The 27,366-nt window shown below is 44.3% G+C and overlaps 2 protein-coding genes across 3 annotated transcripts; one reads left to right on the top strand and one right to left on the bottom strand.

Annotated features, from left to right (window-relative positions):
* Positions 1-199: 199 nt before the first annotated feature.
* Positions 200-11,020, bottom strand: txndc12 (thioredoxin domain containing 12 (endoplasmic reticulum)). The gene is made up of 7 exons (XM_064992056.1): positions 10,855-11,020; positions 5,271-5,331; positions 4,969-5,021; positions 4,807-4,880; positions 2,131-2,200; positions 1,277-1,360; positions 200-1,175 (listed from the first exon to the last, which is right to left on the bottom strand). The coding sequence occupies exons 1-7, from the start codon at positions 10,949-10,951 to the stop codon at positions 1,099-1,101; spliced, it is 516 nt and encodes a 171-aa protein (XP_064848128.1). The 5' UTR covers positions 10,952-11,020; the 3' UTR covers positions 200-1,098.
* Positions 11,021-18,535: 7,515 nt separating this feature from the next.
* LOC135558320 (transcription factor BTF3 homolog 4-like) lies at positions 18,536-25,288 on the top strand. 2 transcript variants are annotated; one of them, XM_064992059.1, is made up of 7 exons: positions 18,536-18,656; positions 19,134-19,203; positions 19,295-19,356; positions 22,298-22,411; positions 22,887-23,088; positions 23,961-24,026; positions 24,255-25,288. In XM_064992059.1, exons 3-7 carry the CDS (start codon positions 19,303-19,305, stop codon positions 24,299-24,301), a joined length of 483 nt encoding a protein of 160 aa, XP_064848131.1. In that variant the 5' UTR covers positions 18,536-18,656; positions 19,134-19,203; positions 19,295-19,302; the 3' UTR covers positions 24,302-25,288. The 2 variants fall into 2 exon arrangements, with proteins under 2 accessions (XP_064848131.1, XP_064848129.1); XM_064992057.1 differs by lacking the exon at positions 19,134-19,203 and having other exon boundaries at positions 18,539-18,656.
* Positions 25,289-27,366: the final 2,078 nt, after the last annotated feature.

Raw genomic sequence — 27,366 nt, forward strand, 5'->3', positions numbered from 1 at the left:
AAATGTAAAGGCGATGTCGCAAACCACCTTTTATTCTAGTTCACGATCCAGATTGAATAGATCCCAAAGTCGCTTTGGATATAACCATTAGCTAAATTGTCATTTCACACGCGACTTGCACGAGTATTGAAGTCGTCATATTGGTGTAAACAAATACTACATTAACTTCCCCCAGAACATTCCACCCAGCACATTCTAGAACATTCCACCCAGCAAACTTTATTAACACTTGGCTGTGTACATACATGTAAAAAATAAAATACAGCATGACAAGACTTATCAGTACATCTCGTGTTCCTTCTATTCTTCACAGAAAGCAGTTTGGTCTCCTCATTCAGAATTATGACCCGTTTTGGGGGAGGGGGGTCCACACGAAGCAAAATCATTTTTAGCAATTGAACATTTTGCCCCAGATAAAATGGCTGGATTCAACATTTTATTGATATACTGATTTTAAAAGAAATCCCCTATGAAAAAAAAAGGAGAAACTCTAGAGCGAGTGTTTCAAAAATGAACCGTTGGAAGCACGTTAACGCTGAAAGAGAACTCTTACCGTCTGAAGTCATGTGTTTTAAAATGCAGGACAGTTTATGGGTCCAGCTGTTCAACTTCCACAGAGTTGTTATATGGCCTGTATTCAACATCAAATTAAATTTCGACATGTGGATGGATTAAATCAAAAAGGTTACCATTAAAAACAAGTTAGATGGAGAAACTAAACTTGTGCACCTGTGTGTCAGATGGACGGTTTGCTTTGGTTGACCAAGATGGGACTCCCATTCATTCACACTCGAGTACTATACAGTTGAAACAACTAGAGTGTTGTGGTCTTACGGATTGTAAGGTACTGAAACAAAAACAAAAATGTTTTTACAAGAGTTGGTTTCTGGACAGTAACTTTCAACCGGTTAAGGGTGAGGAGAGAAAGTGGAAGCATCAACCTAATGCACACTGATGGAAAGAGAGCACTGAAATGTACACCTGCTCACTTATGTTTAAAAAGCCTTCGGAGTGCAGTAAGCATGTGATCATGAAGTGAACGAGTGGACACTTTGGGTAGAATCCTGCAGCCTTTCTCTCCCCACCTATCCTACCACCTTACAGCTCGTCTTCAATGTGGGTCCTGAAGGCATCTCCTGTCAACTTCTCCTGAGCTTGTTTCATAGCAGACACAACTACAGACACACACACACGAGGGAAAAGGAGCAGTCAGAAGATTGACCTAAGCAAGGAACTGCAATGATTCAACCATCAACCTATAATATGTGATTCTCACCTTGGTCTGCATTGCTGTAAAAGTACTTGTAGTTCGGGTTTCCGTTTTTGTTGGTGATCTCAGGGTGGACTTTACCACTGGGGTCTATGGGGTAGAAAGGAACAGGTATGTAGACAGCATAAAAATGGGGGTTGGGGGCACAGAAAATTATGAATAAAAAAAACTACAATTTTAGTAGGCTCTCAAAGAATAACTTATGTAGAGACCTAGGAGCAGTGTCCTGGGGATGTCTCCACCACCAGGACTGTAGGGGTTCTTACCTAGCAACAGTATCCTGGGGATGTCTCCACCACCAGGACTGTAGGGGTTCTTACCTAGCAACAGTATCCTGGGGATGTATCCACCACCAGGACTGTAGGGGTTCTTACCTAGCAACAGTATCCTGGGGATGTATCCACCATCAGGACTGTAGGGGTTCTTACCTAGCAACAGTATCCTGGGGATGTCTCCACCACCAGGACTGTAGGGGTTCTTACCTAGCAACAGTATCCTGGGGATGTCTCCACCACCAGGACTGTAGGGGTTCTTACCTAGCAACAGTATCCTGGGGATGTCTCCACCACCAGGACTGTAGGGGTTCTTACCTAGCAACAGTATCCTGGGGATGTCTCCACCACCAGGACTGTAGGGGTTCTTACCTAGCAACAGTATCCTGGGGATGTCTCCACCACCAGGACTGTAGGGGTTCTTACCTAGCAGCAGTATCCTGGGGATGTCTCCACCACCAGGACTGTAGGGGTTCTTACCTAGGAACATTATCCTGGGGATGTATCCACCATCAGGACTGTAGGGGTTCTTACCTAGCAGCAGTATCCTGGGGATGTCTCCACCACCAGGACTGTAGGGGTTCTTACCTAGGAACATTATCCTGGGGATGTATCCACCATCAGGACTGTATGCCTCATCTTTAGGCTCCTCCTCATCCTAAGAACATAACATTTAGTATTAATTCATAATAGTAGTGACATAGGGACCTGCACTACAGTGTATTCAGACTTATCCACATTTTGTTACGTTACAGCCTTATTCTAAAATAGATTAAGTATTTTTTCCCCCTCTCAATCTACACACAATACCCCATGAAAATATATTTTTTCCACTTAGTATTTTCTACCCCTTTCTCGTGATATCCACATTGGTAGGTACAGTCTTGTCCCTTCGCTGCAACTCCCATACGGACTCGGGATAGGCGAAGGTTAACAGCCATGCGTCCTCCGAAACACGACCCTGCCAAGCCGCACTGCTTCTTGACACGCTGCTCTCTTAACCCGGAAGTCAGCCGCACCATTGTGTCGGAGGAAACACCATCCAACTGGCGACCGTGTCAGCGTGCATTGCGCCCGGCCCGCCACAGGAGTCGCTAGAGCGAGATGGGACAAGGACATCCAGGCCGGCCTAACTGGACGATGCTGGGCCAATGATGCGCCTCATGGGGCCAGCTGCAACACAGCCTGGGATCGAACCCGGACCTGTAGTGACGCCTCAAGCACTACCTTAAACCGCTGCACCACTCAGGAGGCCTGAAATATCACATTTACATAAGCATTCAGACCCTTTACTCAGAACTTTGTTGAAGCACCTTTGGCAGCGATTACAGCCTCGAGTCTTCTTGGGTATGACGCTACAAGCTTGGTACACCTGTATTTGGGGAGTTTCTCCATTCTTCTCTGCAGATCCTCTCAAGCCCTGTTAGGTTGGATGGGGAGCGTCACTGCACAGCTACTTTCAGGTCTCTCCAGAGATGTTCGATCAGGTTCAAGTCCGGGCTCTGGCTGGGCCACTCAAGGACATTCAGAGACTTGTCCCGAAGCCACTCCGGCGTTGTCTTGGCTCTGATCTTAGGGTTGTTGTTCTGTTGGAAGGTGAACCTTCGACCCAGTCTGAGGTCCTGAGCGCTCTGGAGCAGGTTCTCGTCAAGGAGCTCTCTGTACTTTTCTCCGTTGATATTTCCCACAATCCTGACTAGTCTCCCAGTCCCTGCCACTGAAAAACATGCCCACAGCTTGATGCTGCCATCCCCATGCTTCACCGTAGAGATGGTGTCAGGTTTCCTCCAGACATAACGTTTGGCATTCAGGCCAAAAGTTAAATCTTGGTTGCATCAGACCAAATATTCTTTTCATCATGGTCTGAGAGTCTTTATGTGCCTTTTGGCAAACTCCAAGCGGGCTGTCATGTGCCTTTTACTGAGGAGTGGCTTCTGTCTGGCCATTCTACCATAAAGGCCTGATTGGTGGAGTGCTGCAGAGGTGATTGTCCTTCTGGAACATTCTCCCTCTTTCAGAGTGACCGCAGGGTTCTTGGTCACATCCCTGACAAAGGCACTTCTCCCCCGATTGCTCAGTTTGGCGGGTTGGCCAGCTCTAGGAAGAGTTTGTGGTTCCAAACTTCTCCCATTTAAGAATTATGGAGGCCACGGTGTTCTTCAGGAACTTTCAATGCTGCAGAAATGTTTTAGTACCCTTCCCCAGATCTGTGCCTCGACTCAATCCTGTCTTGGAGCCCTACGGACAATTCCAACCTCATGGCTTGGTTTTTGCTCTGAAGTGCACTGTCAACTGTGGGACCTTTATATAGACAGGTGTGTACCTTTCCAAATCATGTCCATTCAACTGAATTTACCACAGGTGGACTCCAGTCAAGTTGTAGAAACATCTCAAGGATGATCAATGGAAACAGGATGCACCTGAACTCAATGTAGAGTTTCATAGCAAAGGGTCTGAATACTTACCTTATTTACGTATCCGTTCATTTTTTATACATTTTAAAACATTTCTTAAAACCTGTTTTTGCTTTGTCATTGGGATACTGTGTGCAGATTGAACAGGAAAAATAATAATTTAATACATAAGGCATTAACGTAACAAAATGAAACAAGTCAAGGGGTCTGAATACTTTCTGAATGCACTGTATGTGTGGTTACTTTAACACAACGTACATTTCAGGACCCCTTTAGGTAGAAAATATTTCATTTGGCCCATAGAAACACAAAGAATAACATTCATAAATGGCAACAACAACAAAACGTTTTTAAAAAACTGTATCGTAAGGAGTAAGCTTTTGAAGTGTCTGTCCTACAACTAGGATAAATAAGAAAGCTCAGGAAATATATATATATTTTTGGGACATATTTAACCCCTCATTTTTGTCGGCACCTTCATACTTCATTTGTTTATACGGGTTTATAGGGTTTACCTTCAGATGAGTCTCGTGACACTTGTGGGGATCGTAGAGCAAAACAGAGAACAACATGGTGTTTGCGAGAGTCTCCCTTTTCCATAGAGTGGTCATACCGTTCAGATGCTACATACTTTGGTGAGAAGACATTTGTTTTGTTTTTTGTTTTTTTGGGGGGGGGGGTCTCGTCGTCCGACAACCACGGCTCTAACTCTGCCACCTTTCAAAGCAGGTGTGGAAGGCGGATTGGGATGCAGCCCATGCAACAACAGCAAAAAACCTCGAGCTTAAACTGACAGATTTTGATGGGTATTATTTTTTTTAAATTTTGTTACACAGTCCATTATCCTCACCTCCAGGTTGACCATGACAAAGTTGTGAGCCAGCTCAGAGATCTCCTTGGACTCGGCGAATTTGGGCTTCAGAGCTGGAGGCAGAGAACTGAACGTGATGATGGCTTCATTGTGCAAGGTAATAATAATAACCTGATTTATATTTAAGACTAAGGTCTTTACCTTTGCAGGCTCCACACCAGGTCTTGTGAATGATAACCATCAGTGGTAGACCACTGTGAAGAGAACAAAAGGCATCGTGTTTAAAGTACTGGCCACAAAACTCCCCCAATGGTTCCATACAACTGACATCTATCTTGTAAGGGGAATACATTCATTAGTCGGGACATGGGGCAAAAACATTTCTCGCACTGTAAACTTTAGACTCAAAAACAAGTTTGCTTCCATTTGGTTCCTAGTGAATACAACCCCATTCACTCTTCCAGAGAAGTGTTTATAACAGGGGGTTTACTTATCATCCTCACCTGGCCTCTGCCTCCTTCTTCCCATCGTCCAGACTCCTCCAGTGGATGTTGTCTCCGAACCCTGGGAGGAGAATCACATTCGATAGTGTCAAGTTATTGTGTCAGGCTGTTTACGTAACTGGTTAACTAGGACATGGGGTGGGTCTTTTATCTTCGCTGAAAGAAACGAGGGGATCATTGCTGGGAACTGAACACAGTGAATCTTTCATGCTTTGTTTCCGGTAACTTGATTTTACTATGCTGATAATATGACTGCAGGTTGGTTTGTGTACTATGAACATTGTAGCCAAACTAACTAGGTTTCAGATAAAGTTTCCATTTAAAAAAATTCTACTTTGTTGATATCGCTGCATGGTGAAATTAGAGAGTGCCTGACCTCACTAATGCTCGTGGCTGAATGGAAGCAAGTCCCCATACCAAGTGGCAAGCCTTCCCAGAAGAGTGGAGGCTGTTATAGCAGCAATGTTCCAACATCTAGTGGAAAGCCTTCCCAGAAGAGTGGAGGCTGTTATAGCAGCAATGTTCCAACATCTAGTGGAAAGCCTTCCCAGAAGAGTGGAGGCTGTTATAGCAGCAATGTTCCAACATCTAGTGGAAAGCCTTCCCAGAAGAGTGGAGGCTGTTATAGCAGCAATGTTCAAACATCTAGTGGAAAGCCTTCCCAGAAGAGTGGAGGCTGTTATAGCAGAAATGTTCCAACATCTAGTGGAAAGCCTTCCCAGGAGAGTGGAGGCTGTTATAGCAGCAAAGGGGGGACCAACTCCATAGTAATACCCATGATGTTGGAATGAGACATTGGGACAAGCAGGTGTCCACATACTTTTGGTCATGCAGTGAATATTTTCCATGGCAAAAATAAACCCGAAGCAGTCAGGTCTTCGGTCCTTTAAAAACCTGCTGTGTGTCAAATACTAGGCGCTTTAGCGTGGAAAATAAATACACGTGACAACAGATTGATGTTTTATTTTCTTAGAGAAGTCAAGCCCGCTTGGTGTGGTCTTCCTTGCCACGATACTGATATCGTCCCGGCCCTAATCAATAACACACTGTGAATAACATAGCACACCATTGCTTTCTTACACACACCCTCTTGCATGGTGTTTGTTTCAATACTTGACCCTTGGAACTTTAGCAAACATGAATCTCTACGGTCTCCCTTACAGGTTTCACAGGGGAACTATGAGGCACAGACACAGACACAGGAGAGAGGCATGAGGCAGATGACAGGAGAGAAAGAGAAGAGGTGGCGTTGGCCAGGAGATGAAGACCCTGAGCCGAGGACACACACACACACGTTAGAGCCAGCCCCCACTAAGGAAATAAATAGGCCATGGTGGTGAAGTAATTACAATATAGCAATTAAACACTGGAATGGTAGAGCGGCAGAAGATGAATGTGCAGGTAGAGATACTGGGGTGCAAAGGAGCAAAATAAATAAATAGATAAATACCAGTATGGGAATGAGGTGGGTAGATAGGTGGGCTGTCTACAGATGGGCTATGTACAGGTGCAGTGATCTGTGAGCTGACAGCTGGTGCTTAAAGTTAGTGAGGGAGATAGGAGTCTCCAGCTTCAGAGATTTTTGCAGTTCGTTCCAGTCATGGGCAGCAGAGAACTGGAAGGAAAGACAACCAAAGGAGGAATTGGCTTTGGGGGTAACTAGTGAGATATACCTTCTGGAGCGCGTGCTACGAGTGGGTGCTGCTATGGTGACCAGTGAGCTGAGAAAAGGCAGGGCTTTACTTAGCAGAGACTTGTAGATGACCTGGAGCCAGTGGGTTTGGCGACGAGTATGAAGCGAGGGCCAACCAACGAGAGCGTACAGGTCGCAATGGTGGGTAGTGTATGGGGCTTTGGTGACAAAACAGATGGCACTGTTATAGACTGCATGAAGAAGATAAATTGAGATAGTCAATAGCGACTGACAGAATGCCATCTCCAATTCACACCTTATAAACAACATGCATTACTACAACATGACTGATGACTTAATGCCATACAGGACCATTCAGGGCAATACAACATGACTGATGACTTAATGCCATACAGGACCATTCAGGGCAATACAACATGACTGATGACTTAATGCCATACAGGACCATTCAGGGCAATACAACATGACTGATGACTTAATGCCATACAGGACCATTCAGGGCAATACAACATGACTGATGACTTAATGCCATACAGGACCATTCAGGGCAATACAACATGACTGATTTAATGCCATACAGGACCATTCAGGGCAATACAACATGACTGACTTAATGCCATACAGGACCATTCAGGGCAATACAACATGACTGACTTTAATTGACTGACTTAATTGCACTGAATGGTCCTGTATGGCATTAAGTCATCAGTCATGTTGTATTGCCCTGAATGGTCCTGTATGGCATTAAGTCAGTCATGTTGTATTGCCCTGAATGGTCCTGTATGGCATTAAGTCAGTCATGTTGTATTGCCCTGAATGGTCCTGTATGGCATATAGACATTTAGTCTGTGATTTACTTAGAATTAAATACAAATTAAACTCAATGTAATTTAGTGCTCATTTTAAATTCATTTTCATAAACGAGTTTGGTCAGGTTGTGCAATGCATAGATTATTTAATGCAACTAAAATGTTTAAATGCTGAGCACTTTGTGCCCACCGGCCTAGTGTGTCACACTCGCAAATGCTTCTCAATGCATTTCTTTGAAGGCTATAGCCTTGAAATAAATACCATAGCCTAAATAATACATTTCTGCACCTGGCTTATTTCGCATCTTTATATGCTGTTTAATATTATGTGCAATACAGCTCAGATTCTAATAATTATTTGATTGTTTTAATGCTCATCTTTAAGAAGCATTATCTAACGTTTGAAAATCGCCTCATCTGACTACTGCGTTCCGTCGCCTTGGTAACGTGTCATCAACGAATACACATTAAATGGTTAGTCTGACAGGCAGCCCAGATGCATGGACAATGCATGTCTGGACAATGCATGTCTTTTGACAACAAAATGAAGTGACTTTTTTTTAGAAGGCTATCCTGTTAAGAGACTAGCCAGGTAACATGGCATGTTCACTGTGCATCTTTGCTAGCTAGCTAGTGCAAAACCATGGCAAGCTTGTCTATCATTTATGGATATTTTAGTAACAAGTGGACATTAGCTGGACAGCTTGCTACAGTGCAGGATTTGACTATAGATTTCACACTGGACATTGGCAGCATCATTTGGTAAGTCTCACAACTAGCTGGGATTGATTGAATAGGAGTGGACACTTAACTCTACATGTCTGCAGCTAATGCTTTCAGAACAGACACTTTCACCTGCGGGATCGTCCGAGACCAGCCACCCGGACAGCTGATGAAACTGTGGGTTTGCACGACCTTAGAATTTATGTCAGAAACCGTCTCGGGGTGCTTGTCGTCACCAAGGTCTTGACCTGACTGCAGTTCTGTGTCTTAACTGATTTCAGTTGGCAAATGCACACCTTGGATGGCCACTGGCACGCTGGAGAAGTGTGATCTTCACAGATGAATCCTGGTTTCAAACTGTACCAATACGCACAGCTGCATTTTATTGATGGCAATTTGAATCCCGTGATGAGATCCCGAGGCCCATTGTCGTTCCATTCATCACCTCATGTTTCAGCATGATAATACATGGCCCCATGTTGCGAGGATCTGTACACAATTCCTGGGAGCTGAAAATGTCCCAGTTCTTCCGTGGCCTGCATCCTCACCAGACATGTCACCCATTGAGCATGTTTGGGATGCTCTGGATCGACAGTGTGTTCCAGTTCCCACCAATATCCAGCTACTTCACACAGCCATTGTAGAGGAGTGGGACAACATTCCACAGGCCACAATCAGCAGCCTGATCAACTCTATGTGAAGGAGATGTGTTGCGCTGCATGAGGCAAATGGTCACACCAGATACTGACTGGTTTTTGTTTACGTTATCTGTATCCCCAGTCATGTGAAATCCATAGATTAGGACCTAATGAATTTATTTCAATTGAATGATTTCCTCATATGAACTGTAACTCTGAAAAATATTTGAAATTGTTGCAGTGCTAGAGGCATCACTCCAGACCCTGGTTTGATTCCAAGCTGTATCACAACCACCCGTGATTGGGATTCCCATACATAGGGCGTCGCACAATCGGCCCAGCATCACCTGGGTTTGGCCGGGGAAGGCCGTCACTGTAAATAAGAATTTGTTTATGGTTTATGGAAAACAGACAGAAGACTACTTGTGTTGATAAGCCATGTGAGTCTCTGTGTGTAAACAGAAGACTGACGCCACAAACGTGTCATCACTGGAAAAACACTGTATTAAAAATGGGTTTCAAGACAGTGTGTATTTAGCATTTGTGAAAATATTTTGATGTGATATGGACAAAGTAGAGGGCTTTATGTTTTTAGAGCCGTACCGTAATTAGGAATCGAGTCACGTTTAAAAATGAGTCTCGAAACGCAACCGGTAAGATCCTTGGACTATAAGCAGTAACATTAGGATCCTTCAGTACATTATTGGGCAAGCCACATTACAGTCTGATTAATCAGGCTGTAATAACCAATTCATTGATATATACAGCCCGAAAGTAAAATTGTGTATATGTTCATTACAAGCCATAATGTTTAATAAAATTACATTTTAAAAACATACTCTACCGGTTGTCTTTGCGGTGTGTCCAACTGCTCAAAACTTATTTTTTAATATCCTCCCCTGATTCCAAATATAACATTGTCATGGCATGCTTGGTTCAATAGCTATTGATGATAGTTTTATATACAATATTCTAACTTTACCAAATCATATACAGTACCTCCCTACCAGCTCTCTAAAAGGTCAGGTAAATAATACATTCCTGTGGATATTTTATGTCAAATTTCGAGCAGCTGAAGGACAACCAGTACAGACAACTGGTAGACTACATTTGTATGTAATTTTATTCAACATTCTGTCTTGTAAGTAACATGTACAAGATTTTGCAGGCCTTAGTCTGTATACCAATTATGGCTGTATATACCAATTCATTGTTTCAATTTTCGAAGTCACGTGAAATGCGGTTCTTGAACACAATAACAATGTAATACTAAAAATAAATGTCTATTACTACAGCATGATAAATCAGATTACCACACCCAATGAGACATGGGTGAGGTTTGTTTGCAATATACAGGTGGCCTATGGGCGAGACATTGTGTCGTCGACAACACAAAGCTGATAAAGCTTTAAAAGTTAGATAACTCAAACTGGGTTGTTACTATTTACCACAGCCACAAAGTCAGAATTGGCTCGATCGTCAAAAAACTAATGTAAACAAAAATTCGTTTTGGTCTTAATTTAAGATAGAATTTGGCATAAGGTTAGCAGTATGGTTAAGGTTTGGTTCAAAATAAGATTTTAGTTAGATACATGTTCAATATAGGCGGAGTTTAGACATAAGTATGACTTTGTGGATGTGGTAACTAGTGACGACCCTCAAACAGCTAGCAAGCAAGAATCTTGTTAGCATGACCTGATGATTGTTACAATAGCGTTAGTTTTCAGAGCTACCACCGAAGCTACATTTGACTGTCTTACCTCTCGCATTCGCCTCAGCTGCAACCTTCTGAATATGAGTCAGAGAAAATAAAACATAAGAGGACAACAAAGCGATGTTGACAAGAGGAGACTGCATATTTGTAGCTGTGTCGGCCTTTCTTCCAACAAACGAAGAGCGCGCACGGTGAAATACACCGGAAGTGATGTTCGGTTGGATAGGAAAAAGGGTTTCCACCAGTTACCATAGCAACAAAATCTAAATTGGCTATAAGAAAATATATATTTTGTTTAGCATTTTGGCTTTTAAGGTTAGGGTTGGACATAAAGTCAACCGTTTGGTTGTTAGGATTAGGTTTAAAATAATATTTTAATTGTAATAAAACATATTAAAAAAATAGGCGGGTTTATGACTTTGTGGCTGTGTTAACTAGTGACGAACAGGAAAAAGTGAGTTGAAGTGGAGCGGTTCGAACTTCAAAATACAAGTCCTCGTTTCTTCTTTGTACAGTCTGCAGTGCCGTCAGAAAGTATTCATTCACCTTGTCTTAGTCCAAAAATGTTTGTTATAGTCTAAATTCAAAACGGATTCAATATAATTTTTTTCTCGCCCGTCTACACACAATAACCCACAATGTTCAGGCCCAAAAAGACTCCAGTCACCCAAGTCATAAACTGTTCTCTCTGCTACCGCACGGCAAGCGGTACCGGAGCGAGTGCCCAGTTTCGGTCCAAAAGGCTCCCTAACAGCTTCTAACCCCAAGCCATAAAACTGCTGAACAATTAATAAAATGGCCACCCGGGCTATTTACATTGACCCTCCCTCCTCCCTTTTGTTTTTACACTACTGCTTCTCGCTGTTAATTATCTATGCCTACCTATATGTACAAATTACCTCGACTAACCTGTACCCCCGCACATTGACTCGGTACCGGTATATTATAGCCTCATTATTGTTATTCTATTGTGTTACTATTTTTTAATTTTTTATTCTTCTTTAGTTTATTTAGGAAATATTTTCTTAACTATTGTCTAAAAACTGCATTGCTGGTTAAGGGCTTGTAAAGTAAGCATTACTGGTTAAGGGCGTGTAAAGTAAGCATTTCACGGTTCGGGCTACGCTTGTTGTATTCAGCGCACTGACAAATACAATTTGATTCGATTGACAAAGTGAAACATGTTTTTAGAAATTTTAGTTAATTTATTGAAAATAACTTACAGAAACATATAATTTAAATAACTATTCACATTTACATTTTTACATTTTAGTCACTTGGCAGACACTCTAGTCCAGAGCGATTTACAGTTTGTGTATTCATGTTAAGATATTCAGTTGAAGTCGGACGTTTACATACACTTAGGTTGGAGTCATTAAAACTGGTTTTTCAACCACTCCACAAATGTCTTGTTAACAAACTATAGTTTTGGCAAGTCGGTTAGGACATATACCTTGTGCAAGACACAAGTCATTTTTCCAACAATTGTTTACAGACAGATTATTTCACTTATAATTCACTGTATCACAATTCCAGTGAGTCAGATGTTTCCATACACCAAGTTGACTGTGCCTTTAAACAGCTTGGAAAATTTCAGAAAATGATATCATGGCTTCAGAAGCTTCTGATAGGCTAATTGACATCATTTGAGTCAATTGGAGGTGTACCTGTGGATGTATTTCAAGGCGTACCTTCAAACTTCAAAGTACCTCTTTGCTTGACATCATGGGAAAATGAAAAGAAATCAGCCAAGACCTCAGAAAAAACTGGTTCATCTTTGGGAGCCATTTCCAAACGCCTGATGGTACCACGTTCATCTGTACAAACAATAGTACACAAGTATAAACACCATGGGACCATGCAGCCGTCATACCGCTCAGGAAGGAGACGCGTTCTGTCCCCTAGAGATGAACGTACTTTGGTGTAAAAAGTGCAAATCAATCCCAGAACAACAGCAAATGACCTTGTGAAGATGCTGGAGGAAACCGGTACAAAAGTATCTATATCCACAGTAAAACGAGTCCTATATTGACATAACCTGAAAGGCCGCTCAGCAAGGAAGAAGCCACTGCTCCAAAACGACCATAAAAAAGCCAGACTACGATTTGCCACTGCACATGGGGACAAAGACAGTATTTTTGGAAGAAATGTCCTCTGGTCTGATGAAACAAAAATAAAACTGTTTGGCCATAATGACCATTGTTGTGTTTGGAGGGAAAAGGAAAGGCTTGCAAGCTGAAGAACACCATCCCAACCTGGAGCACGGGGGTGGCAGCATCATGTTGTGAGGGTGCTTTGCTGCAGAAGGAACTGGTGCACTTCACAAAATAGAGGGCTTCATGAGGAACAAAAATGATGTGGATATATTGAAGCAACATCTCAAGACATCAGTCAGGAAGTTAAAGCCTGGTCGCAAATGGGTCTTCCAAATGGACAACGACCCCAAGCATACTTCCAAAGTTGTGGCAAAATGGCTTAAGGACAACAAAGTCAAGGTATTGGAGTGGCCATCACAAAGCCCTGACTTCAATCCCATGGAACATTTGTGGGTAGAACTGAAACCCATGTGTGAGCAAGGAGGCTCATAAACCTGACTAAGTTACACCAGCACTGTCAGGAGGAATGGGCTAAAATTCACCTGACTTATTGTGGGAAGCTTGTGGAAGGCTACCCAAAATGTTTGACCCAAGTTAAACAATGAAAAAGCTGAAATAAATCATTCTCTCTACTATTATTCTGCCATTTCACATTCTTAAAATAAAGTGGTGATCCTAACTGACCTAAGATGGAATTTTTACTTGGATTAAATGTCAGGAATTGTGAAAAACAGTTTAAATCAAATGTATTTGTCACATACACATGGTTAGCAGATGTTAATGCTAGTGTAGCGAAATGCTTGTGCTTCTAGTTCCGACCATGCAGTAATATCTGAGTAATCAAACAATTTCACAACTACCTTATACACACGTGTAAAGGAATGAATAAGAATATGTACATATAAATATATATGAATGAGTGATGGCTGAACGGCATAGGCAAGAGGCAATAGATGGTATAGAGTACAGTATATACATATGAGATGAGTAATGTAGGGTATGTAAACATTATATAAAGTGACTTGTGATACATTTATTACATCCAATTTGTTATTATTAAAGTGGCTATAGATTTGAGTCAGTATGTTGGCAGCAGCCACTCAATGTTAGTGATGGCTGTTTAACAGTCTGATGGCCTTGTATTTGGCTAAGGTGTTGGTAAACTTCCGACTTAACTAGGTGGGACAACTGTAGCTAGGTGGGACACCTGTAGCTAGGTGGGACAACTGTAGCTCGGTGGGACAACTGTAGCGAGGTTGGACAACTGTAGCTAGGTGGGACAACTGTAGCTAGGTGGGACACCTGTAGCTAGGTGGGACAACTCTAGCTCGGTGGGACAACTCTAGCTCGGTGGGACAACTGTAGCTAGGTGGGACACCTGTAGCTAGGTGGGACAACTCTAGCTAGGTGGGACAACTCTAGCTCGGTGGGACAACTGTAGCGAGGTTGGACAACTGTAGCTAGGTGGAACAACTGTAGCTAGGTGGGACAATTGTAGCTTGGTGGGACAACTGTAGCTTGGTTGGACAACTGTAGCTAGGTGGAACAACCACATATCACAGGCATAGAAAGTACATTTTTCCTCAAAGTAGCTATCAGTAGAGTCAGAGTTAGAAAGGGGGGAGGGTCAAGTGCAAGTGCTGTGACAGAGGATTATTTAAGACACTGTTTGAAGAAGTAGGGTTGAAGATGTTTTCAGAAGATGGGCAGGGACTCTGTTGTCCTAGCTTCAGGGGGAAGCTGGTTCCACCGTTGGAGTGCCAGGGCAGAGAACAGTTTGGACTGGGCTGAGCGGGAGCTGCCCTCCCGCAGGGGTGGGAGAGTCAAGAGACCTGAGGTGGCAGAACGGAGTGCTCGGGTTAGGTTTGAACATTGCCCGAAGGTAGGGAGGGGCATTCACACCTCTGAGTCAATACTTTGTTGAAGCACCTTTGTATTTCTGGGTAAGTCTCTAAGAGTTGCCCACACCTGGATTGTGCAACATTTACCCATTATTTCTTTCAAAATCCTTCAAGCTTTGTCAAATTGGTTGTTGATCATTACTAGACAACCATTTTCAAGTCTTGCCATAGATTTTTAAGTAGGTTTAAGTCAAAACTGTAACGAGGCCACTCAGGAACATTCATAGTCTTCTTGGAAAGCAACTCCAGTGTAGATTTGACCTTTTGTTTTAGGTTATTGTCCTGCTGAAAGGTGAATTCATCTCCCAGTGTTAGGTGGATAGCAGACTGAGCCAGGTCTTTCCATTTCTTTTTATCCTGAAAAACTCCCCAGTCCTTAACAATTACAAGCATACCCATAACATGATGTAGCCATCACTATGCTTGAAAATATGGAGAGTTGTACTCTGTAATGTGTTTTGTATTTAGGACAAAAAGGTTCATTTCTTTGCCACATCTGTCAATTAGGTTAGTATTGTGGAGTAACTACATTTTTGTTGATCCATCCTCAGTTTTCTCCTATCACAACCATTAAACTCTGTAGCTGTTTTTAAAGTCACCATTGGCCTCATGGAAAAAATCCCTGAATGATTTCCTTCCTCTACAACAACTGAGTTAGGAAGGACCCCTTTGTAGTTACTGGGTGTATTGATACACCATCCAAAATGTAATTAATAACTTCACCATGCTCAAAAGGGATATTCAATGTCAGCTTAAAAAAAAAGTGGGCTCCCCGAGTGGTCGCAGTGGTCTAAGGTACTGCATCTTAGTGGTAGAAGCGTCACTACAGACACCCTGGTTCGATTCCAGGCTGTATCACAACCGGCCATGATTGGGAGTCCCATAGGGTGTCGCACAATTGGCCCAGTGTTGACCGGGGTAGGCCGTCATTGTAAATAAGAATTTGTTCTTAATTAACTGACTTGTCTAGTCAAATAAAGGTTAAAAATATATATTTTTTAATCTACCAATAGGTGTCCTTTTTTGCGAGGCATTGGAAAACCTTGGTCTTTGTGGTTGAATCTGTGTTTTTTAAGCACATTTTTACTCATGAACGTATTTAAGCTTGCATACTTATTGACTCAATGCATTTCAGCTTTTCATGTTTTAATCATTTTTAAACTTAAAAAAAACATGATTCCACTTTTACATTATGCGGTATTGTGTATAGGTCAGTGACAAAAAAAATCTAAATTCAATCCATTTTAAATTCAGGCTGTAACACAACTTAAATATGGAAAAAGCCAAGGGGTGTGAATAATTTCTAAAGGCACTGTATCTCAGTATCTTACTGAAGAGCTCAGAGACTTTCAACGTGGCACCATCATAGGATGCCACCTTTCCAACAAGTCAGTATATCAAATTTCTGCCCTGCTCGAGCTGCCCCGATCGACTGCATTATTTTTATTCTTGTTATTGTGAATTGGAAATTTCTAGGAGCAACAACTGCTCAGCCACGATGTGGAAGGCCACACAAGCTCACAGAACGGTGTTGAAGTTCGTAGCCTGTAAAAATGGTCTGTCCTCGGTTGCAACACTCACTACCGAGTTCCAAACTACTTCTGGAAGCAACGTCAGCACAAGAACTGTTCGTCGGGAGCTTCATGAAATGGGTTTCCATGGTCGAGCAGCCGCACACAAGCCTAAGATCACCATGCGCAATGCCAAGTGTCTGCTTGAGTGGTGTAAATCTCGCCGCCATTGGACTCTCTGAATCACGCTTCAACATTTGTCAGTCCGATGGACAAATCTGGGTTTGGCAGATGACAGGAGGAAGCTACCTGTCCCAATGCATAGCGCCAACTGTAAAGTTTGGTGGAGGATGAATAATGGTCTGGGACGTGTTTTTTTTTTGTCTTTAATTTATTTTTTATTTTTTTAACTCAGCAAACCAAACCCAGATGACGCTGGGCCAATTGTGCACCGCCCTATGGGACTCCCAATCACGGCCGGTTGTGATACAGCCTGTGTATCATGGTTTGGGCTTGTACTCTTAGTTCCAGTGAAGGGAAATCTTAACGCTACAGCATACAATGACATTAAAGACAATTCTGTGCTTCCAACTTTGTAGCAACAGTTTGGGGGAAGGCCCTTTCCTCTTTCAGCATGACAATACCCCCATGCACAAAGCAAGGTCCATACAGAAATGGTTTGTCGGAGATCGGCGTGGAATAACTTGACTGGCCTGCACAGAGCCCTGGCCTCAACCCTGTTGAACACCTTTAGGATGAATTGGAACGCTGACTGTGAGCCAGGCCTAAATCACCTAACATCAGTGCCTGACCTCACGAATGCTCTTGTGGCTGAATGGAAGCAAGTCCCCACAGCAATGATCCAACATCTAGTGGAAAGCCTTCCCAGAAGAGTGGAGGCTGTTATAGCAGCAATGTTCCAACATCTAGTGGAAAGCCTTCCCAGAAGAGTGGAGGCTGTTATAGCAACAAAGGGGGACCAACTCCATATTAATGCCCATGATTTTGGAATGAGATGTTTGACGGGTAGGTGTCCACATACTTTTGGTCATGTAGTTCAATGGTTCCCAACCAGGGGTACAAGGCCTATCAGGGAGTAATTGAGAATACTCGTGAGACCATAGACCTTCCATTAAAATGCACAAGAGGGGGTACTTCAGGGGTCCTTCAGGCAGAGCAGAATTCAGTTGCTGTTACAGTAACCGGAAAAGGTTGGGAACCACTGAGTGTATTAAGACCATGTTTCCATCCAACATTTTTATGCCAGTAAAGTTCATGTCGGATAAAAAAAATGTAATGACAGGCTTGATGGAAGCAGCACATTTTGTTGGGAAACTTAACAAATATTACCAAATGTCGACTAAACAAAATACTAGGTGGGATTTAATTGAATTAATAGGTGGGATGATAATACGAGAAATGGCGGTGGAAACGCTTTTTATGCGCAAATATTGATATAATAGCCATAATATCAAAGTGAACGTGGAATCATCCGATGACGTCATCCCACTATACCCCCGGAAAGCATGGGTGAAATAAACTGTACAATAACTTTACAGGATGGTGAAAGTGAAAGGTGATGAGCGAGATGCTGCTTTCCAATAAATATCGAGGGTCTTATTCTGGTGATATGATCGTGAGCACACTCGCTATTTAAAGCAAACCTTTTTTTGTAAGAAAACCATCAGTAGAGTTAAATGCGATGGAAACCCATTTAACTTGAATTTTTTTTATTCGGTTCATGGTTATTTAACCGCCAAAGCTATTTCTAATGTGCAGGTTGTCATCACACACATACTATAGTCTGGAGCAACAAGTCAATTTGATCACCAATGGAAACAAATCTCTGGTGGGAAAATGCACGATTTTATGCGGATTTTAGAATGTCGCCAATTGGGTGGAAACCTGGTTATTCATGCAACAACAACAAACATACAAATGTGATATGAACCACAACAAGACGAAATCACTCATTTCTCCATATACAACATTGGCACAAACGGTCGATTTCTCTTCAGAAACACATTGCAGGCAGCTGTAGTACAAATGGCGTTCATGTTGTGCCTATAAATCTGTATGTGTTTAAAGTGATCAAGCTAATACATTAAATCAATCAATTAAAATCTCATCTGCTAAAAATGACACACGCAACCAAAACGACACTGCCTGGAATTCACCCAACACTCGAGAGAAAAGACACGTGGTGAGATTCGCCATCAGCGCCAACCGCGTGGTCTCTCTTGCTGTGAGCCACTTCCTGTTCTGCTGTGAACCCCTGTGGATGAAGGTGTTGTGGCTTTAGGACAGATCAATCAAATTACGGACTCTCTCTTTACACAGGTAAATACTTTATTTTTAACAACTAGAGCTATGGACTACGGTATAAACGACAAAACAAACAAAAGACCACAGCCCGAAAACAGTATCCGTTGTTTTCGGTTTGCTTTGAGCAACCGAGCCTACTGTGTTTACAATGCTAGCTAGGGAACAATATCCACGTTGTCTTACTTAGCTATGGCTTTATGCAGTAACATTTAGATAACTAGCTACCTCGTCAGGAAAATGAAATGGTTAACTGACTAAATGACAGCTAGATAGTTAACGTGAGCTACATTATTATGACTAGCGTTAGACCATGTCATTAACAAAGCTAGTTAACTAGCTAACTATTCATCTGTGTGTGTTTTGGCTGACAGGCATGATTTGTTTTGAATAGTCAGTCCTTTAGGAATGTAACACCTGATGATTGTCTGGAAAACACTGCAATGAAAAATGTGTTGTCTAGTAAACTAGATGGATAACTCAACTGGTGTCTAGTTTATAGCTAGGTCCATTAACAGCTTCCACGGTGGTTCAGGATAAACCTGAAGCTGATTACATTCATCCAGTGAGATTGCTTTTTTTTGTTTTTAATTTGTCATTTGTTAATTCATGAGAATATTGTGTGACGAGAACTCATCCACGTTCCTCTTTTCCAGATAAAGCCATGAACCAAGAGAAACTCGCCAAACTTCAGGCCCAGGTCCGGATAGGTGGAAAGGTAACTACTATCATCTCAACTATTAAAATCTACATTTTTGTTTTGATACAGGCATGACTAAATTGTAGTCCCTTCCATATCTGGGAATGTGCAGGGTTGAGGGCAGCAGTTGAGTAGCTTATTAACTGCCTGTGTGTTTGGTTGAAAGGCTTTAGACTTGTCAAAGCAACTGGCAGTCATGTTTCCCCCTGAGCACATTACTCCTATTATGAGCAGATTCTTTGGCCCATCCGGCCTGGCTGTGGGGCCCATGGCTTTGTCTCTTACTGTTTGGTAAGGGCCTCGTTGTGTCTCCTCTCCACAGCAAGATGGCACTATTGGTGTGGCCTAAATTTACCACCTGCCAAATGTGTGTTGATTTTTGTCATTGGCGGCTGAGGCGCTGACTAGACCAGGCACGTATGTACGCAAATGTGCACGTGTTGGTTTTTGTCCACCCACGTCAGACGTGATCAGGACACATGTTGAAATATCAAAACAAACTCTTAACCAGCCATATTAATTTGGGGACAGGTAGAAAAGCATTAAATATTTATGGAAATTTCGCAAGCTTGCTTGCTGTTGCTAGCTAATTTGTCCTGGGATATAAACATTGGGTTGTTATTTTACCTGAAATGCACAAGGTCCTCTTCTCCGACAATTGATCCACAAATTAAAGGGGAAACCGAATCTTTTTCTAGTCATCTCTCCTCCTTCCAGGCTTCTACTTCAGTCTTTATGTGGCGGTTGACAACCACCTTTAAGGTGCATCACCACCAACTGGACTGGCGTGTGGACCTCAGTTTGTTTTTAAATCACCCGCGTGGGTAATTTGCTCCTAAAAACAAATGAGGAGTTGAGAAAGGAGGGACTTGCAGCACATGAACCGTCACAAATAGAAAGAAGTTCTGTTTTAGTGCCTGGCTACGCAGACGCTCGTGAACAGTGTGGATGCAATGATTGAATAATGTATTTTGCATCACTCGCGAAGCGGTGTGGTCAGCATGTTAGGTGTGTTTCAGCAGCCACGTGGTCAGCATGTTAGGTGTGTTTCAGCAGCCACGTGGTCAGCATGTTAGGTGTGTTTCAGCGGCCACGTGGTCAGCATGTTAGGTGTGTTTCAGCGGCCACGTGGTCAGCATGTTAGGTGTGTTTCAGCGGCCACGTGGTCAGCATGTTAGGTGTGTTTCAGCGGCCACGTGGTCAGCATGTTAGGTGTGTTTCAGCGGCCACGTGGTCAGCATGTTAGGTGTGTTTCACGTGGTCAGCACGTGGTCAGCATGTTAAGGTGTGTTTCAGCGGCCACGTGGTCAGCATGTTAAGGTGTGTTTCAGCCACGTGGTCAGCATGTTAGGTGTGTTTCACGTGGTGCATGTTAGGTGTGTTTCAGCAACCACGTGGTCAGCATGTTAGGTGTGTTTCAGCAGCCACGTGGTCAGCATGTTAGTGTTTCAGCAGCCACGTGGTCAGCATGTTAGTGTTTCAGCAGCCACGTGGTCAGCATGTTAGTGTTTCAGCAGCCACGTTGGCGGGTGGTCACGGCGCCACAGTGTGAGTATTTCACTCGTATTTGTGAATACAAATAGTGAAGAAAGATCACATTTATAGTAACATAAATGCTTCAGTGGCTGTTTTTATAGTATTTCTGCCATTTTCTCCCTTCTATAGCTGGTAAATTAGTTCATACATCCATTGTACTGGCTTGAGATGGTAAATAAGTATTTGGGTGAAGACCTGATATGTTACCGTGGTGCTGAGTCCAAACCAATGTGCAGGAGATTCCATCTGTTGCATTCAGAGGTTCTAACATGACGTTTCATTGGTCACCTCCATTCCTATTCACGGTTCACAAGCAAGTCTCTTCTTCTTATTGGTGTCCTTCAGTAGTGGTTTCTTTGCAGCAATTGGACCACGAAGGCCTGATTCACACAGTCTCCTCTGAACAGTTGATGTTGAGATGTGTCTGTTACTTGAGCTCTCATGCATTTATTTGGGCTGAAATTTCCGAGGTTGGTTTAACTCTAATGAACTTATCCTCTGCAGCAGAAGTAACTCTGGGTCTTCTTTTCCTGTGGAGAGACAGGTTCATCATAGCGCTTGATGGTTTTTGCGACTGCACTTGAAGAAACTTTCAAAGTTCTTTAAATGTTCCGGATTGATTGACCTTCATGTCTTAAAGTGATGGACTGTCATTTCTCTTTGCCATAATATGGATTTGGTATTTTACCAAATAGGTCTATGTTCTGTATGCCCCCCTACCTTGTCACAACACACCTGATTGGCTCAAACACATTAAGAAGGAAAGAAATTCCACAAATGTAACTTTTAACAAGGCGCACCTGTCAATTGAAATGCATTCCAGGTGACTACCTCATGAAGCTGGTTGAGAGAATGCCAAGTGTGTGCAAAGCTGTCGTCAAGGTGGCTACTTTGAAGAATCTCAAATATATAAAATATATGTTTTGAATTTACACTTCATTTAACACTATTTCATCGTTTTGATGTCTTCAGTAGTATTCTACAATGTAGGAAATAGTCGAAGTAAAGGAAAAGCAATGAGTTGGTGTATAATCTTTCGACTGGTACTGTGTATATATTTTATTGTTTTCTACCAAACCTACCACCCTTCACTTAATTGAAGTAAACTAATGAACAATAACACTTAGGCTTCTACTTCCAGCATATACATACTATATATATTTTTTACGAACATAACTATTTTAAAATGTATTTTTCTTTTTGCCAAATATTCTAACTGACGATTTCTAAAGTTCTGATCCCTTCTATTCATATCGTTTCTACAGATTGTAAATACATTTTTTCTTTTGTTTTGTTGCTAAAAAAATAATTCTATTATTGACTATTTCAAATAACCCAGTTATCTGCAGTTTGCTCCAGGTAAATGTTTGTACTTCGTCCCACTGGAATAAAAAAAAACGTGTTGTGACGCTGTTGTCCTCAGGGAACAGCTCGCAGGAAGAAGAAGGTGGTTCACAGAACCGCGACGGCCGACGACAAAAAACTCCAGAGCTCCTTGAAGAAACTGGCAGTGAACAACATCGCTGGGATTGAGGAGGCAAGTCATTACAATATTTATTTATTTATTTTTTTAAAGGAGAAATTGAGTTGACTGATCTTCACACTGAGCATGTCAACTAAATCAACTCTTAGCCTCTCCCCTTCCTTCGGCATCAAATGTAGATCTGAAAGTCTCGGGAATAGGGTCAACAACCGCTTGTTCTCTGAAATGATTAGATAGGTAGATGGCTTGTCCTGTGACAATCTACGGTCAAATATCGCTGACACCTTTTTTTTTTTTTTCCAATCCAATCTGGGCCCTGTTCAGTTGCCATAGAAATTCCTCTAATAGAGCTGACGTGGATGGTTCTTCTTCAGTCGCTCTGGATAAGAGCGTCTGCTAAATGACTTAAATGTAAATGTAATGTCAGAAAAGCACGATTTGTTCTTCATAGCATATTTCTATCTGAACGTTCCGGAAACATTGTCGTGCAGAATGCTTTTCTAAACCCCATGTCTCTATCCCCCACCAGGTGAACATGATAAAGTACGATGGCACAGTGATCCACTTCAACAACCCCAAGGTGCAGGCCTCTCTGTCCGCCAACACGTTTGCCATCACAGGCCATGCAGAGAACAAACAGCTGACAGAGATGCTCCCAGGCATCCTCAGCCAGCTGGGGGCAGACAGCTTCACCAGCCTTCGCAAACTGGCAGAGCAGTTCCCACGCCAAGGTGGGTGTAGTGGGCTCACTGCATTAGGAATGTATTCAAGACCACTTGAATTTTCTCTACATTTTGTTAAGTTTACAGACCGTTTCTTTTCCCCCCTCATGAATTTGCACAAAATACCCCATAATGATAAAGCAAAAACATGTTTTTAGAAATTGTAGCTAAGTTATTAAAATAAAAAATCAGAAATATCACATTTTACTTAAGTATTCAGACCCTTTACTCAGTACTTGTTGAAGCACCTTTGGCAGTGATTACAGCCTCAAGTCTTCTTGGGTATGACGCTACAAGCTTGGCACACCTGGATTTGGGGAGTTTCTCCCTCTGCAGATCTTCTCAAGCTCTGTCAGATTGGATGGGGAGCGTTGCTGCACAGCTATTGTCAGGTCTCTCCAGAGATGTTAGATTGGGTTCCAGCTCTGGCTGGGCCACTCACTGACTTTCAGAGACTTATCCCAAAGCCACTCTTGCATTGTCTTGGCTGAGTCCCCCCCCAGTCTGAGGTCCTGAGCGCTCTGATGCAGGTTTTCATCAAGGATCTCTCTGTACTTTGCTCCGATCATCCTTCCCTCGATCCTCAGGCCGGGCAGTTGCGCATCCTCAGGCCGGGCAGTTGCGCATCCTCAGGCCGGGCAGTTGCGCATCCTCAGGCCGGGCAGTTGCGCATCCTCAGGCCGGGCAGTTGCGCATCCTCAGGCCGGGCAGTTGCGCATCCTCAGGCCGGGCAGTTGCGCATCCTCAGGCCGGGCAGTTGCGCAGCCTCAGGCCGGGCAGTTGCGCAGCCTCAGGCCGGGCAGTTGCAGTTGCCTCACACCTTGTTCAAGAATAAAATATCTTATTTTTTACCCTCTTTTTCTTCTCTTTCCCGATTTCAGTACTTGACAACAAAGCGATGTCGATCAGCAAACCAGAAGATATTGAAGAGGAGGACGATGTTCCAGGTATTGTTTCTCACGACACACGGCTTTGTTGTTAAAATGACGGCATCATGCTCTCTCTGGGGTGATTATGATGCTGGTAGAGGGGCAGAATGATGGTCTACCTGTTGGAAGTAGTTTTGAATTAGAGTTTCTGCTAAATGACTGAATGGTACTTTCCTGAAGATTTACATGCATCTCTCTCTCCTCTCTCTCTCTCCTGTCTCCTCTCTCTCCTCTCTCTCTCCACAGATCTTGTAGAAAACTTTGATGAAGCGTCAAAGAATGAAGCCAACTAATGAATCCAACTTCAGGCCCTTTTTACCCAGTACCCTCTGCCCTTCCTCAGTACCATCTATTCAGAACCACTGGGAACCCCCCCAATAACCTATCTGCTAACCAGTACACACCTTTCTATCGTGTGGACTCAAACTGGGATCTGTTCAGTAAGCTGTAGCATGACTTACAGAATCTATCATGGAGAACAGATGGGTGTCAGAGCAGTCACCATTCTTATTCTCTCTCTCTCTCATGGCCTCAGTACACCCCAGACCTCTCTCTCTCTCTCACATGGCCTCAGTACACCCCAGACCTCCTCTCTCTCTCTCTCTCATGGCCTCAGTACACCCCAGACCTCCTCTCTCTCTCTCTCTCTCACATGGCCTCAGTACACCCCAGACCTCCTCTCTCTCTCTCTCACATGGCCTCAGTACACCCCAGACCTCCTCTCTCTCTCTCTCTCTCACATGGCCTCAGTACACCCCAGACCTCCCCTCTCTCTCGCGCTCTCTCTCGCCACAACTGCTGTTGAAGGAACAACATTGTCCAGTATTTTAGCCTCAAGACAAATCAAACTGGTGTTGTCCCAAATGGCTCCCTCTTCACTACTTTTAACCAGGCCCCATCGGGAATTTTAGTCAAAAGTAGTGTACAATGTAGTTGAGAATAGTTGACCATTTTGGTACGGCGCCAGTATACCAACCAACCACCACCAACTGTAACACAGCAATCCATGTCTCGTATTTTAACAGGCAATCCTATTAATGTCTACATTCACTGACTGACTAGAGCACCAAGTACTCCATCCAGAATGACCCCCTGTCTAGTGCACTACGTTTTGATTAGAGCAATGGCGGTGCCGTTTGGGAGGCCCAATTTACTATCAGTACATCTATCAGACATGAAGGTCTAGGTCTTACTGTAGGGTGTCAACGGGTCCCGGTCTAGGCCCTACTGTAGGATGTCAACGGGTCCCGGTCTAGGCCTTACTGTAGGATGTCAACGGGTCCCGGCCCTACTGTAGGATGTAGGCCCTACTGTAGGATGTCAACGGGTCCCGGTCTAGGCCCTACTGTAGGATGTCAACGGGCCCTAGGATGTAGGATCCGGTCTAGGCCCTACCCTCTAGGCCCTACTGTAGGATGTCAACGGGTCCCGGTGTAGGTCGGGTCCCGGTCTAGGCCCTACTGTAGGATGTCAACTGTAGGGGTCCCGGTCTAGGCCCTACTGTAGGATGTCAACGGGTCCCGGTCTAGGCCCTACTGTAGGATGTCAACGGGTCCCGGTCTAGGCCCTACTGTAGGATGTCAACGGGTCCCGGTCTAGGCCCTACTGTAGGATGTCAACGGGTCCCGGTCTAGGCCCTACTGTAGGATGTCAACGGGTCCCGGTCTAGGCCCTACTGTAGGATGTCAACGGGTCCCGGTCTAGGCCCTACTGTAGGATGTCAACGGGTCCCGGTCTAGGCCCTACTGTAGGATGTCAGGCCCTACTGTAGGATGTCAACGGGTCCCGGTCTAGGCCCTACTGTAGGATGTCAACGGGTCCCGGGGTCCCTGTAGGGTCTCTAGGCCCTACTGTAGGATGTCAGGATGTCGGGTCCCGGTCTAGGCCCTACTGTAGGATGTCAACGGGTCCCGGTCTAGGCCCTACTGTAGGATGTCAACGGGTCCCGGTCTAGGCCCTACTGTAGGATGTCAACGGGTCCCGGTCTAGGCCCTACTGTAGGATGTCAACGGGTCCCGGTCTAGGCCCTACTGTAGGATGTCAACGGGTAGGCCCTACTGTAGGATGTCAACGGGTCCCGGTCTAGGCCCTACTGTAGGGACGGGTGTCAACTGTAGGATGGGTCCCGGTCTAGGCCCTACTGTAGGATGTCAACGGGTCCCGGTCTAGGCCCTACTGTAGGATGTCAACGGGTCCCGGTCTAGGCCCTACTGTAGGGATGTCATGTCAACGGGTCCCGGGGCCCTACTGTAGGATGTCAACGGGTCCCGGTCTAGGTCTGTAGGAGGCCGGTCTAGGCCCTACTGTAGGATGTCAACGGGTCCCGGTCTAGGCCCTACTGTAGGATGTCAACGGGTCCCGGCCCTACTGTAGGATGTCAACGGGCCGGTCTACTGTAGGATGTCAACGGGTCCCGGTCTAGGCCCTACTGTAGGATGTCAACGGGTCCCGGTCTAGGCCCTACTGTAGGATGTCAACGGGTCCCGGTCTAGGCCCTACTGTAGGATGTCAACGGGTCCCGGTCTAGGCCCTACTGTAGGATGTCAACGGGTCCCGGTCTAGGCCCTACTGTAGGATGTCAACGGGTCCCGGTCTAGGCCCTACTGTAGGATGTCAACGGGTCCCGGTCTAGGCCCTACTGTAGGATGTCAACGGGTCCCTAGGCCCTACTGTAGGATGTCAACGGGTCCCGGCCCTACTGTAGGATGTCAACGGGTCCCGGTCAGGCCCTACTGTAGGATGTCGGGTCCCGGTCTAGGCCCTACTGTAGGATGTCAACGGGTCCCGGGGTCTAGGCCCTACTGTAGGATGTCAACGGGTCCCGGTCTAGGCCCTACTGTAGGATGTCAACGGGTCCCGGTCTAGGCCCTACTGTAGGGTGTCAACGGGTGTCAGGGTGTCCCCCTACTGTAGGGTGTCAACGGGTCCCGGCCCTACTGTAGGGTGTCAAGGCCCTACTGTAGGGTGTCAACGGGTCCCGGTCTAGGCCCCTACTAGGTAGGGTGTCAACGGGTCCCGGTCTAGGCCCCTACTGTAGGATGTCAACGGGTCCCGGTCTAGGCCCTACTGTAGGGTGTCAACGGGTCCCGGTCTAGGCCCTACTGTAGGGTGTCAACGGGTCCCGGTCTAGGCCCTACTGTAGGGTGTCAACGGGTCCCGGTCTAGGCCCTACTGTAGGGTGTCAACGGGTCCCGGTCTAGGCCCTACTGTAGGGTGTCACGGGTCCCGGTCTAGGCCCTACTGTAGGGTGTCAACGGGTCCCGTCTAGGCCCTACTGTAGGGTGTCCGGGTCTAGGCCCTACTGTAGGGTGTCAAGGCCCTACTGTAGGGGGTAGGCCCCTGTAGGGGTCTAGGGCCC

The sequence above is a fragment of the Oncorhynchus masou genome, chromosome 17 (genome assembly GCF_036934945.1).
Source record: "Oncorhynchus masou masou isolate Uvic2021 chromosome 17, UVic_Omas_1.1, whole genome shotgun sequence".
In the NCBI taxonomy this organism is placed as follows: domain Eukaryota; kingdom Metazoa; phylum Chordata; class Actinopteri; order Salmoniformes; family Salmonidae; genus Oncorhynchus; species Oncorhynchus masou.